Source organism: Dermochelys coriacea, chromosome 8, assembly GCF_009764565.3.
Source record: "Dermochelys coriacea isolate rDerCor1 chromosome 8, rDerCor1.pri.v4, whole genome shotgun sequence".
Lineage (NCBI taxonomy): Eukaryota > Metazoa > Chordata > Testudines > Dermochelyidae > Dermochelys > Dermochelys coriacea.
Genome location: NC_050075.1, coordinates 93,436,123 through 93,449,825, shown reverse-complemented (window position 1 = coordinate 93,449,825; position 13,703 = coordinate 93,436,123). Strand labels below are relative to the sequence as shown.

General features: G+C 41.2%; 1 protein-coding gene across 7 annotated transcripts in view; it reads left to right on the top strand.

Annotated features, from left to right (window-relative positions):
- The window catches only part of FGGY (FGGY carbohydrate kinase domain containing), a 414,960-nt gene that overhangs the window by 226,038 nt on the left and 175,219 nt on the right, over positions 1-13,703 (top strand). For 6 of the 7 annotated variants that reach the window (XR_006273791.1, XM_043490943.1, XM_043490942.1 and 3 more), the window contains exon 4: positions 970-1,121. Coding sequence is in view for 6 of the 7 variants with exons in the window: in XM_043490943.1 (XP_043346878.1) it covers positions 970-1,121 (152 nt within the window). In the remaining variant the exon portion in view is untranslated. The remainder of the gene's footprint in view (positions 1-969; positions 1,122-13,703) is intronic. The other variant, XM_043490946.1, reaches the window with a different exon arrangement.

The following is a 13,703-nucleotide window of genomic DNA, read 5'->3' as shown; positions in this document are numbered from 1 at the left end:
GAGAACAATTATCACAGTCTTCTTTATAACCTCTCTCAACAGATTTGAAGACTACTATCAGCTTTTCTTTTCTCAAGACTAACATGCTCAATTTTTGTAACCTTTCCTCATAGGTCAGGTTTTCTAAACCTTTTATCATGTTTTTGCTCTTTTCTGCACTCTCTCTCTTATTTGTCCACAACTTTCCTAACATGTGGCATCCAGAATGAGACCGAGTACTCCATCTGAGGACTGACCCATGCTGAGTACAGTGGGACAGTTACCCCCCGTGGCTCACATATGACACTCCTACTAATAAAAACCAGAATGCGATTAGCCTTTTTCGCGGCTGCATCACATTGTTGACTCATATTTCATTTATGATCCACTATAACTCCCAGATCCTTTTCAGCAATACAAATATCTGCATGCTATTCACCATTTTGTAGTTATGCATTTGAGTTTCCTTTCCTAAATGAAGTACTTTGCACTTGTGTCTTTATTGAATTTCATCTTGTTGCTTTCAGACCAATTCTCTAATTTGTCAGGGTCATTTTGAATTCTAAATATGAGTTCTTGTAAAATGACTACTTTAATGTTGCTGGGATTTTAATAACGTTAGGGAATGTAGGCATCTTTGTATATTTTTATATGTAAATAAATAAAATAATACACTTTGTCATGTGATTTGGGTTCTTGGGGTGAAAGGTCCTATATTACAGGCTGATTTTCCAGAGGTCCTGAATCCCGTTGCTCCCAGTTGCTTCAATTTGGGTTGTGGTTTCTCAGCATGACTGAAAATTGGCTTCAGTGGAGCCAAGAGTTCATCCTAAATGAATATCACCTGATGTTATTTCAGAGAGCGGTACTCAAATTCTATGCTCTTAAGTGACATTGCCAAGTTGCTTGGCACCTGGGAACGTATAATATTAAGGAAGGATTTAACCAAGACTAAAATATTTGTCTGTCTTTGTTTTTATTTTTGGTAAGGAGAATGTAAAAGAAACATCATTCTCTGGATGGACCATCGTGCAGCCAGTCAAGTGGACAGAATCAATGGAACTCAACACAGTGTTTTGAGCTATGTTGGGGGAGTGATGTCTGTAGAAATGCAGCCACCTAAATTGCTGTGGATGAAAGAAGTGAGTATGTTTTAGATTGTGACAGATTTCTGGCTGATGGTTGAAGTCTTTGACACTGTTAACATTTTAAGAATGAGATTTAAAAAAAAAACAATACACAGCTTTGGCCGAACACTGCTCCTGCTGAAGGCAATGGGCGTTTCACCATTGAGTGTGGTGGGAACTGGGGGAGGCAAACTTCGAGTGCTTTTGAAAATCCCACCCTAAGAGCTTCCCTTTTTTCATGGACTGCTTCTAAATTTTTGTTTGTGTGAGGTAATTCAATATTTTCAGTTTAGAACCTGTCATGGCTCTTATGCTGTTTTGGAGTCAGATGTTTTGGCTATCCATTTTGTAAAAGGAAGACAGGCAAATGTAGTTGGCTTACTGATTAATAGGGATTGGAAATAGATGAGGCTTTAATTACCTGGGTACCCTGCCTACTCCAGATGCCATGGTTGTACTTACTCTCTAGTGGTGTCTGTGATATTTCTGAGAGGGATCTGCAATCAGCATTGTCTCAAAATGGAACTGCCTAGTCAGAAGGATGGCTTCTGAGGTACTGTATCCAGGAGTGAAATGATTCAAGATGGCTTTTGTCATGAGTACAGAAATTGCTCAGTCAAAATCCTAAACACTTGCAGGCCTCCAAAAAAGCACCTAACCTGTTCAGTCCTATATGTAATAAGTAGCCCATCTGTAGGAGGAAGACACTGTATTCATAATGCAGAATTCTAATGCTGTCTCTTATGCTTAAATTTTATGTGTTGTAGGTTGACATATGGCTTCTTAATAATAACTGTCAGATAAAAGGAAAAATGCTTGCCACCTGAATTTTTCATAACCTTCACCAATCTGGCTTTTACATTTGGTCTCAATGATGCTTACTGTAGTTGTAATGAAGGCCAAATGTAAATTATGTTCTGTCAGCTTCGAACAGCTGATGTTTCTTCTCTTTACAAACATGAAACATCATATAATAACAAGGTGCAGACTGGGAAAGGTCAAGGGAGCTAACTGGCAGAAGCAGATACTGACAGATTAATGTTAATAGAAGATAATTAATGTTTGTGGATGCTGAGGTGAAACATGAATATCCACCTATTAAATACTTTCCATTTCTGAGCCATGAGTAGCATATAGCTGGTCATTTTATAGTTTGATATTTGCATTATTCTTTAGGAAAGTCTTAAAGAAGCAGCCCAGCACACTAGCCACTGAGGACTATTCTGCATGTAGTAAAAGGATGATGCAAATTAACACAAACACATATGTGTGCACGCATACACACAATGTGGGAGCATGGAAGAAATTGTAACTGAATCACAATTCTGTCTCAGGGCTGTTTGCGGTGGTACAGCTACATACTGCTGCATGTTTGGGGCTAAAAGCAAAGGCTCATTCTAGCCCTCAGTAAAGGTGAAATTCACCCCGTTCAATGGGCCAGTAGCAATCCTCTGCACCACTTAAGACCCACTGTAGCCCTTATAAGAGTGCGGTACAGCCTTTATGCAGGTCGGTTGCATTGGAGTGAATTATATCCTAACTTTGCAAAATCAGCGTCCACTAAACTAGAATAATAATAATTTTCACATAACAGTATATGATGCCATTGATTGAAATATCTTCAAGTGCTTTACAAACATTAATTGAGCCTCATGATATTCTTCAGAGTGAGGTAAGAATTAATATTTTATAGATGAGTAAAGTGTGGCACAGAAAAAGTAAAATGCAGATTTTACAGGTAGTTTTCTGACTCTATTGGACTTGACTTAACCTTCTCTCTGCATGTTTCAAAGTCGTATCCACTTTTCTGATTAAAGATAAGGGTTTCTTTTTTTTTACTTCAGTTAGCACTACAGAACTGACACAGGTATGGCAGAGTTAGATTCTAATGGAGCTTATGCATCATGAACAGAATTAAGTTCTGATTGCAGGGGTTTTTTGTTTGTTTTGTTTTTGTTTTTTACTGGGAATGATGCACAAGCCAAGAACAAAGCTTGGCTTTCAGATCCTAGGGTGAGTCTGCAAGACTAGCAGTTAGGAAAAAGCATTTGTTTTCTTCCTAACTCAGAAAATATCGTATGAGGGCCAGCCTGCCTTGGAATCCCCAGCGTGAATTTTTTAGCAACACTTTTCAGAGTACAACTGCGCTGTAAATAATTCACACAGGACACACAGAAGATCAGTAGCCTAGCCGGGAACTTTATGAGCACGAAATTAGAGTTTCTTTTTAAAAAGATGGCCCTAAGCCTTGCTAGGAAGAGGACTAGAAGGGATTGTTCTGGGTGTGGCATTGTAGGAGTGAGGTGTATTGGCAGAACAGTATGAGGAAGTTTACACAGTGTCTGCCCCCCTGTGTGTGCATGACTGTGATCAGTGCTTTTAGTCTCCAACTTTCATGAGTACTAAATGGCACCAAATACACATTAACAAGATTTCTTTAAAGTATCTTGCAGCTGTAAGTAGTTTATTTTTCTTCTTTTAAATCCCCATTGCTGCTTATTTTTCTTCCATGAAGTCTGAAATAACCTTTCTTTACAAGTTACCACTTGCTCCGGTGAATGGTTCTGCCTCAAGAGCAGCTTCAGGCATAGGCCTGTTAAGTAGCTGTGTTGATTGCCTTAAAATTATCTTGACTGTCTGTTCCTCTATTGTGTAGCCATTTCTCAGCACTTTAAGATTCCTACCAATCCTGGCAGGGACCCATGATCTGTCTCTGTCGGACTCTGGATACTCTGCCCCTCCAGGCACATACTAGGTGTTTAGCTGTGTGTGGTACACTGTAGCGAAGTAACGACTCACTGGTGTGGTGCCTCCTGCTGGTCGTCTTGGGAATTAGCTCAACTCCAGCTCCGGAGTGCCCTCTGCTGGCCAGTATCTTGCCTGCCTCAGGCCCCATGTCCCTTCTGGACCGCAGTGCCCCTTTACCTCAGGGTTCTGCCCCAGAAGTACCCTCACACTCTGGGTCTCCCCTCCCCAGGAGAACCCTCAACCCTCTAAGCCCATCTTGCCTCAGTGGCTACTGCCAGTCATCATCTAGCCCCCGCTCACTGGGGCAAACTGCAGTCTGTAATGACCACTCATCATTGGCAAGGGTTTAGGTCCAGCTGCCTCTGCCTATTCCCAGGCTGCACCTCTGTAGCCCCAGTAGCTTTGTAGGCCTTCCATGAGGCCTGCAGCCTGGGGTTTTACCAGGCTGGAGCTCCCCAGCTCCTCTTACCCTTCCCCAGTACTGTTCTACTTCAGTTACCTCAATCTCAGGCAGCTAGCCCTTCCTACTCCAGGGCTAGAGTGAGACTCCTTCAGCTCCTCTGGCCCACAGCCCTCTTATCAGGGCCAGCTGAGGTCAGCTACTCACTGAACTGCTCTCACTGCTTTTCCCAGCCACAGCCCTCTCCAAGGCTGCTTTTAACCCCTGCCTACTAGAGTGGGGCAGCCGCCCTGCTACATACACCCTGACACTTGGTATATGTAACCCAAGTGGAGCCGCCATGCAATTAAAAAAGACAGACAGTACCTCCAGCAGCTGCATAATAGGCTGTTGCTAGAAAGTGCCCAGGGGAGCAGCAGACTGGCAGAGCTCACTGAAAGAGCAGAGGAGGAGGGTTCTTGAATTTAACAGTTGCTGGCAGAGGAAGCTGCAAGGAGAAGCAGCACAACCTGCTGGACCCTCAGAGGAGAAGGCTAGAGGGAGGAGCAGTGAGAATCTCAGAGAAGCAGCTGGCATCTGAGTCTTCAGGAAGAGTGGTGGAGGAAGAGCTGGGCACCCTGGACCAGCAGCTGATGAACAAAGGAGCTGTTAAGAGAAGATTGTCACAGGAAGAAAGGAGCCACTCAGCACTGCCCTGCCATGGAGGAGTCCTCCAAGATCCCTGAGGAAGAGGAACAGTCACAGCCAAAAAGTAGAGAAATTCCCCCTCCCCACCCCGAAAGCGCTGAATCCTCCTGGAGCACCATTACGAAGGGCAACAAGGAGGAGCAGCCACCTACAGGTGAAATGGGATCAGGCAGGAGCTACTGTGGACAGCAGCAATGTGGCGGCGGCGGTGGGAGACGTCATAGAAAGGATCAATAACAGAGTGGTGAGAATGAAGTGTTGTTAGAGAGAATGAATAAAGAAGCGAGTCACAGTCATAGAGTTTAAGGGCAGAAGAGACTACCACATTACCTAGTCTGACCTTCTGTATATCACAGGCCACCAGCACCACCCAGCCCCCTGCACACTAAATCCAACATCCAGAAGTAGACCAAAGTATTACAGCCCTCAGGAGACAAAATTATTGTGTGCCACCAGTGGAGAACAAGAGGGACCAAGGCACACCTGTGCCCGAGGGCTGTGCAATGGCAGGGAATTGATTAAGTGAGCTATACCCAGATGATCTTGGCAAGAAACCTGTGTCCCATGCTGTAGAGGAAGGCAAAAAAACTCCAAGGTCACTGCCAATATGATCTAGAGGAATATTCCTTCCCAACCCCACATATGGCAATCAGACCCTGACCATATGAGTGAGGACCAGTCAGCCAAGCACTGAGAGAAAAGGAACACCAGCCCACCCTATTTAGTGTCCCATTTCCAGCTCTGGTTATCTCAGATGCTTCTGAAATAATGGAATTAAGTTGTTAGAGAGAGAGAAAATAGGAGTGGGAAGAGGGAAATAAATAAATAAAGACAAGAGTAGCATGAAAGCACAATACTGTATTTACTTTTCTCTAAGTCTTTCCTGCAATCCAGCCTATGTTCTTGGGCCAGTTCTGTAAAATGGGATTTATAGGGATTTTTTTTACTTTAAAATTATAAAATACAACTGTCCTCTTGATTCAAGCACCAAAAACATCTCTACTTCAGGCCACTGCTGTTCCTTCTTTGGGCTTATTTTCCACTTTGGGTTTCTTTGTGACAGTGCTAACGTCTGCTGTTTATGGCTTGTGCTTAGGTGCTCATTCTTTGTCCTCCCTCAGTGCCTTCTCTTAGCAAGCTCATGTCTTCAGAATATTTGCTGTATAAACAAGGTACTGTACATCAGTGCAGATGATGCTGTCTCTGTGTAACATCATCTGGGGCACAACCCAGTCACTAACAATGAAGGAACAGAATATAATTAGCAGATGACTTTGTCAGACACCTATTTAAAAATTAGATGCTAAAATCTTGTGCATGATCTTCACTGGAGTGCAGTGACACAGGACTTTCTCTTCATGTGGTGGCAAGATGAACAAGTCTCTGAAGTTCTTTACAACTGCAGGGCTCCTTCAGCTGATGTATTAGAAGATGGATATCTCTGTAAGGTGGAACTCTGTTCATTATTCACAAAGGGCTGGGAAGTTCCGTCTAGTCCACCTAATAATAAGGGCCATGTGAAGCCATGCAACCCTGGGGATTCTGCAGAATGAATGCCTCCTTGAATGCCAGGACATTCAAATGCTTCTCACATGTTGCTACATCCCTATATAGATGCTGCTAATTATTCCCCCACGTGGTGGCCACTGGGAAGTGCATAAGGAGGCAGAGAGATGTGTCTGCCTCCTTCTCCTTGTCCATCTCTGTCCCTTTGTGGTGCATGTTGTGCATCCCCAGAAGGATGGGAAGGAGCAGTCCCTGTGCTCCTCAGAGCAGAGGGTCTCAAATCTGCCTGGCGTTTACTTGGGAGCTGCATTAGAGGGACATCTTATATCCTGGAACAGATCAGGTATAATATGAGCCTAATACAAGGACCAAATCTTATTCCCATTGTGAGAATGGCAAAACTCACATCCACTTGAGTGGGACAAGGATTTGCTACTCTTTGCACCAAATCTCTTGTTTCACTGCAGAAATTTTACTTGCAATATTGGCATAGCATTGCACAGAACACATACTGGCTGGCGATCCATAAGGTTAGTCATTGGTGAAAAGTTTCCATTGGCTGCACTTTCAGCATAAGAAAACATTTTCTTTACGACTTCTAATCTCTGTAGCTCATGCCCCATTGCAGGTTGCATTTTGGTTGTGTTTTTCTGTTACTGATGCCAGCGCATTCCCATGTCATCCCTAATTTTTTTTTGTCCTGGAATACTGTCAGACTTGGACAACTCTCCAAAATCAAAAAGTAAAACATATTCTATTATGTGGTTTAAGTGAGATTAAGGGAAATGATCTATTCTGGCTGGCCTAGGTATAAATAGTTGTCTTTGAAAAATACTGCAGTGGCATATATTCTGTTTTTTCTATTAATGTTGTCCCATGGGGGGCCCCCCCCACACCCCTCACATGCTATTAAGATAGTATTTATAAACATTAACTTTGTTGCCAACTCTCCCAATAGTTATTGCTTTTCATAAAGTGCCAAATCCTGAATTTGTGATTCATGAGAATCTCATCTTTCATTTTAAAAAATAAAGTAAGTTTCTAGCCATTATGGTTGTGGAGTAAAATCTTGAAATCATGGCATCTAAACGCTCCAGCTCCTGAAGACGAATAAAAAGAAACCAAAAGTTATTTTTCTTTAAAAAAACAACAACAAAAAAACCACAAACCTCATGATTTTTATAACCATTCTCATGATTGTGTGAGCCTGACTCACGATTTTTGAATGCTTGGGAATGGGAATACCGAACATATCAAAGGAAAGCAAACTTTGCTGTGGTTGAGATGCAGACTGTCCCATTCATATCCAGGACAGCAAGAATATTTAAAATGTGCGGTGAATCAGTGAAATTATTTTCAGAGTAGCAGCTGCGTTAGTCTGTATTCGCAAAAAGAAAAGGAGTACTTGTGGCACCTTAGAGACTAACAAATTTATTTGAGCATAAACTTTCATGAGCTACAGCTCACTTCATTGGATGCATCGGAATGCATCCGATGAAGGGAGCTGTAGCTCACGAAAGCTTATGCTCAGATAAATTTGTTAGTCTCTAAGGTGCCACAAGTACTCCTTTTTCTTTTTGTGAAATTATTTTTTATTCATCCTTTAACTCCAAAAAGAAGGCTAATATATAAAAAGTTTTCTCTCAAGAGCATTAAGACAATGAATGCCTTGGAAGGCTGTTTTGTTATATCACGGGTTCAGATCAACATTTCTTTTGTTACATTTGTTAATATCTGTGCCCTAAATACTGATTCCTGTAGCAAAACACTAACTCACTGGTCCTAGCATGTACATCTTCCATGCCTGTACAAGTCTGTGATGTTTGGTAGTGTACTGGAATGCTATACCACCATCCTCTGGGCAACATACCAATCTTGGCTTTAACTGAAACATTTTCTGAGGCTGCAAAAGCACTGGTACTTAGCAGTGCAAGAGGTGATGTCTTTATAATAGTATGTATTTCCCAAAGAGTTGTCTGTTTAGGATTAGGGCTCTAAAGCCAGTAGAGTATTGTGTCCTCCTATACTATTTTTCCATTTTATCAAGACCTCTTATGCCATTTAGAATTCTGTCAGACCTCCTTTGGCACAAGAATGAATCAGTGGAGCATAAACTCAATGGCAAAGTACATCTTGTATATTATGGCAGCATAAAAAGAAGCTCTAAGAAGATATAGAGAAAGGTACTGTATATCCGCTGCTCAAAAGTATGAAGTATTGGAAGAACTACAAAAGATTTGCTAAATTGATTGACATTCAAGATTGACTTTCCCTAGTTCCATGTGGAGATGTTAATTCAGCTCTGATATAACACATGACCCTCTGCATTCCAAAGCTTTTGCTCTACCACTGGGCCAGAAATATTAGCAACTTTGCCAGTACCAGAAAGAATAATTAGTTGGACACAATTGTCAGCAAAGTTATTTTGTTTAGATGATAAATTAGGAGGTTGGTTTACATGAGATATTGTTTGAGTAGAGTTGGATTAAAAGCTTGATGTTGAATCAAGTTGTGGGCCACCCTCTTCTTACTGCATATGAACTGCAGATTCCTTGTGTATATTATAAAAGAATCCAAATTATTCACCTTTTCCTTTCTGTTATGTTAATCTGATCATCTGCTACCTTGGGAAACCATATGAGTAGATCCAGTCTACAGACTCCAGAGGAATCTGCGGCAAACTTCTTTATTGTTGCTTAGCCTGCACCCTCCTAATTGTAGAATTACAAAAAAATAATGTCCCTGGATAGGAGGAGTTCAAAGCAAGTAATTTTGAGTGATATCGCTAGCTTTCAGGTGGTTATGATATCTCCCAAAGGAAGGGGCGGAAGTCCCATCCCTTGAGTAATTTAAAACTAAATAAGAAAAAGCACCACTCAAGAATATACCTTAGCAAATTTATCCTGCATTCTTTGGTGGTGGGGGGTGGGATAAGATGACCTAATAGAACTTTTCTACATCCAGTCTCTGACTCAGAAGAGGAGAAGTGGAAGATGACCTCATTCACCGAGAGGAATGAGATGACTTCATAGTTTGGGAAGTAGATGATGATCCTTGCTTCTTGCTGGTTTCCTATTACTTTCAGGGTTGCTGTTTCTCGGGTTATCTTGTATTCTTCCTTCCAAATCATAATTGGTTCATCTCCTTTTTTACTCGCTTTTCTTTTGCTTTCATTTATTTTGTGGGTTTTGTTTTCCTCTCAAACTTCCATTCTCATATTCAGAGTCTTCATGGCCCATGCTCTCCCTCCTACTGTAGTCCATGCTTTCACTTGGAACAAAGAAAAAGGGGAAAACAAGAAAAAGAATTAACAAAAAGTTGAATCACTGAAGCTCTGGGTGAGTCTTGTAATGCAGAAAAGGACCTCTCACTTCTAGATCAAGGTTCAAATGCAGTCTATTTTAGTAGCAACTGAATGACTTTACCATCTGATGGCTGGTAGTCTGTGTGGAATTATTTGTGGGGGGTCTTGACCAAGTTCCCAGCAAGCAGGTGTCCATGTCACAAAACCAAGACCACATAAGGGTTTAAAAGGAACCTTTGTTTGAGTCTCAGCTGCCTGGTCACGGAATGAATGGGCAATCAGACTGAACTACTCCAAACCCATAGAGTGGCCTTGGTAGAACATGGTGTAAACAAATTTGTAGGGGATTGTGGGGCACTTCACTTGTCTCTTGCCTATGCAGCACCTGTTCTGTTGTAAACAAGAGTTCAGTCTCTAGGGTTGTCATGTGATTTTTAAAATGTGGTTTCCATAAATAATTGCACATTTGACTTTGAAATTTGCTTGCTGTGAGCATTAGAGATGAGATAGAAATGGGAAGAAAGAGTAATTTTCTTCTCAGAAATATACAGAAATGCTTTTTTAGATTGTGGATAAACCAGACAAAACAACTTCTGATTAGGTCAGTGAGATAACTCTAAATGTAAACCTCATTGGAAGTACTATAAATATTCCTGGATTATATTCCTAATTCACATTAAAGGTTAAAATCAGCCTCTTCTTCTGCTTGCAGACAGTCTAAAAACAGACTCTTTCCTCAGATTTACTCGTTATTCAAAAGTATTTGACAAATGTTCTTGCATTATTTAACTCTGCAGTGGTCACAAACAGTATTCTGTGAAGTTTCACTATTCAAGCTGTGTCGGTTAGTTGTGCTTGGTCAGCTAAATTGCATGGTATTGTTTCTGTTCCCTGATCAGATGAGTGCACAAGTACTTCTGGGATGGATATGCATGCATGCGAATTTAAAATATGGTTTCTATGAATACTTATGTTTGCAACTTTGAATTTTGTTTGCTGCAAATATTTGTCAACAAAACTCAACAGAATAAATGTTTGTGGAAGTAAAGAAAACAGAAAAGTGAGCATGAACAAAACAAATTAATGTAAAAGTTGGAGTGAAATTTGTTTGCAATGTTTGTCCGGCTCCAGAATTTTTGTGTTATGCATTCGTTTCAGAGGTAGCAGAAGAAAATTTCATATTTATTAATTTCTGGATGGAATATTTTGCTGTGGATTGTGCCAAAAACCAAAGGACGGTTGTTATGTTTTTCTTTAGATTAATAACATTTCGTTTCAATTATTTCTAAAAAAAATATTCACCCCATTAAATCCATGGTGCTGTAGCACATTCTAGTTCAGAGTAGGGGTGGATTGGGAGTAGGTGTTTCTTTTGTAATTATGTCCAAATGAAACGCATCTAGTCTAAGGTGTTTCTTTCACACCTCATTTATTGTATGGGGAATACAGGCAAAGAAGATCCTCCCTTTAACAAGAATCACCTCATAGAGCAAACTGCCAGGGTATAATTCCTTTGCAATTAATAACCAAGGGCTGATGGTTGAATCATTCTTCTTTTACTTTTTCTGGCTGATTCTCCAAGGAGCTCACTATATGTTACTGTTCAGTTCTTCCTTTTAGACCTATTATTCCCTCTGTCCACCCTTGACTTGCAATAACTAGCTAAATGGAGAAGGGAACGCACAACAGCGAACCATTAAAACCTTTCAGAGTAGCAGCTGTGTTAGTCTGTATCCGCAAAAAGAAAAGGAGTACTTGTGGCACCTTAGAGACTAACAAATTTATTTGAGCATAAGCTTTCGTGAGCTAGTGCTAACTTCATCGGATGCATTCAGTAGAAAATATAGTAGCTCACCTTACCTGATCGCTCTCGTTACAGTGTGTATGGTAACACCCATTGTTTCATGTTCTCTATGTATATAAATCTCCCCACTGTATTTTCCACTGAATGCATCCGATGAAGTGAGCTCTAACTCACGAAAGCTTATGCTCAAATACATTTCTTTGCCATTAAAAACTTATTTTTCATGGAGAGAAGGTTTCAGTAAAACCTTGTTGGTCATGGAGGGAAGGCAAATGGCTGATATGCTAGTGGTCGCAGGGCAAAGGCTCCTTTATCCGTGTTCTCTGAGTTGCTGTTTTTACAGATGGCTTTTTTTGTTCTCTCTATTTTAGGTGGCTGAAAAGTTAGCCAACTTCATGTACAGGAAGGGTGTGCACAAGTTACTGAGTTCTGATTTAAAAGCTCAATTTCACACACTCCAAGTTTAGGTTTCAGAGTAGCAGCCGTATTAGTCTATATTCGCAAAAAGAAAAGGAGTACTTGTGGCACCTTAGAGACTAACAAATTTATTTGATCATAAGCTTTTGTGAGCTACAGCTCACTTCATCAGATGTATTCGGTGGAAAATACAGTGGGGAGATTTATATACATAGAGAACAAGAAACAATGAGAGTTACAATACACACTGTAACGAGAGTGATCACTTAAGGTGAGCTATTACCAGCAGGAGAGTGGGGGGTCAGGTGGAGGGGACCTTTTGTAGTGATAATCAAGGTGGGCCATTTCCAGCAGTTGACAAGAACATCTGAGGAACAGTGGAGGGTGGGGTGGGGGGGGAGAAATAACATGGGGAAATAATTTTACTTTGTGTAATGACCCATCCACTCCCAGTCTTTATTCAAGCCTAAGTTAATTGTATCCAGTTTGTAAATTAATTCCAATTCAGCAGTCTTTCATTGGAGTCCGTTTTTGAAGTTTTTTTTGTTGAATTGCAACTTTTAGGTCTGTAATCGAGTGACCAAAGAGATTGAAGTGTTCTCCAACTGGTTTTTGAATGTTACAATTCTTGACGTCTGATTTGTGTCCATTTATTCTTTTACATAGAGACTGTCCAGTTTGGCCAATGTACATGGCAGAGGGGCATTGCTGGCACATGATGGCATATATCACATTGGTAGATGCGCAGGTGAACGAGCCTCTGATAATGTGGCTGATGTGATTAGGCCGTAGGATGGTGTCCCCTGAATAGATATGTGGACAGAGTTGGCAATGGGCTTTGTTGCAAGGATAGGTTCCTGGGTTAGTGGTTCTGTTGTGTGGTGTGTGGTTGCTGGTGAGTATTTGCTTCAGGTTGGGGGGCTGTCTGTAAGCAAGGACTGGCCTGTCTCCCAAGATCTGTGAGAGTGATCGATCGTCCTTCAGGATAGGTTGTAGCTCCTTGATGATGCGTTGGAGAGGTTTTAGTTGGGGGCTGAAGGTGATGGCTAGTGGCGTTCTGTTGTTTTCTTTGTTGGGCCTGTCCTGTAGTAGGTGACTTCTGGGTATTCTTCTGGCTCTGTCAATCTGTTTCTTCACTTCAGCAGGTGGATATTGTAGTTGTAAGAATGCTTGATAGAGATCTTGTAGGTGTTTGTCTCTGTCTGAGGGGTTGGAGCAAATGCGATTGTATCGTAGAGCTTGGCTGTAGACAATGGATTCTGTGGTGTGTCCTGGATGAAAGCTGGAGGCATGTAGGTCGGAATAGTGGTCAGTAGGTTTCTGGTATAGGGTGGTGTTTATAGAGCTACTGGTGCAGGAAGTAAAACCAGATATTATAGGGATAACAGAAACATGGTGGAATAGTAGTCATGACTGGACTACAGGTATTGATGCGTATGTGCTGTTTAGGAAAGACAGAAATAAAGGTAAAGGTGGTGGACTAGCATTGTATATCAATGATGAGGTAGAATGTAAAGAAATAAGAAGCGATGCAATGGATAAGACAGAGTCCGTCTGGGCAAAAATTACATTGGGGAAGATAACTAATAGAGCCTCTCCTACGATAGTGCTTGGGGTGTGCTATAGACCTCTGGGATCTAATCTGGATATGGATAGAGCCCTTTTTAATGTTTTTAATAAAGTAAATACTAATGGAAACTGCGTGATCATGGGAGACTTTAACTTCCCAGA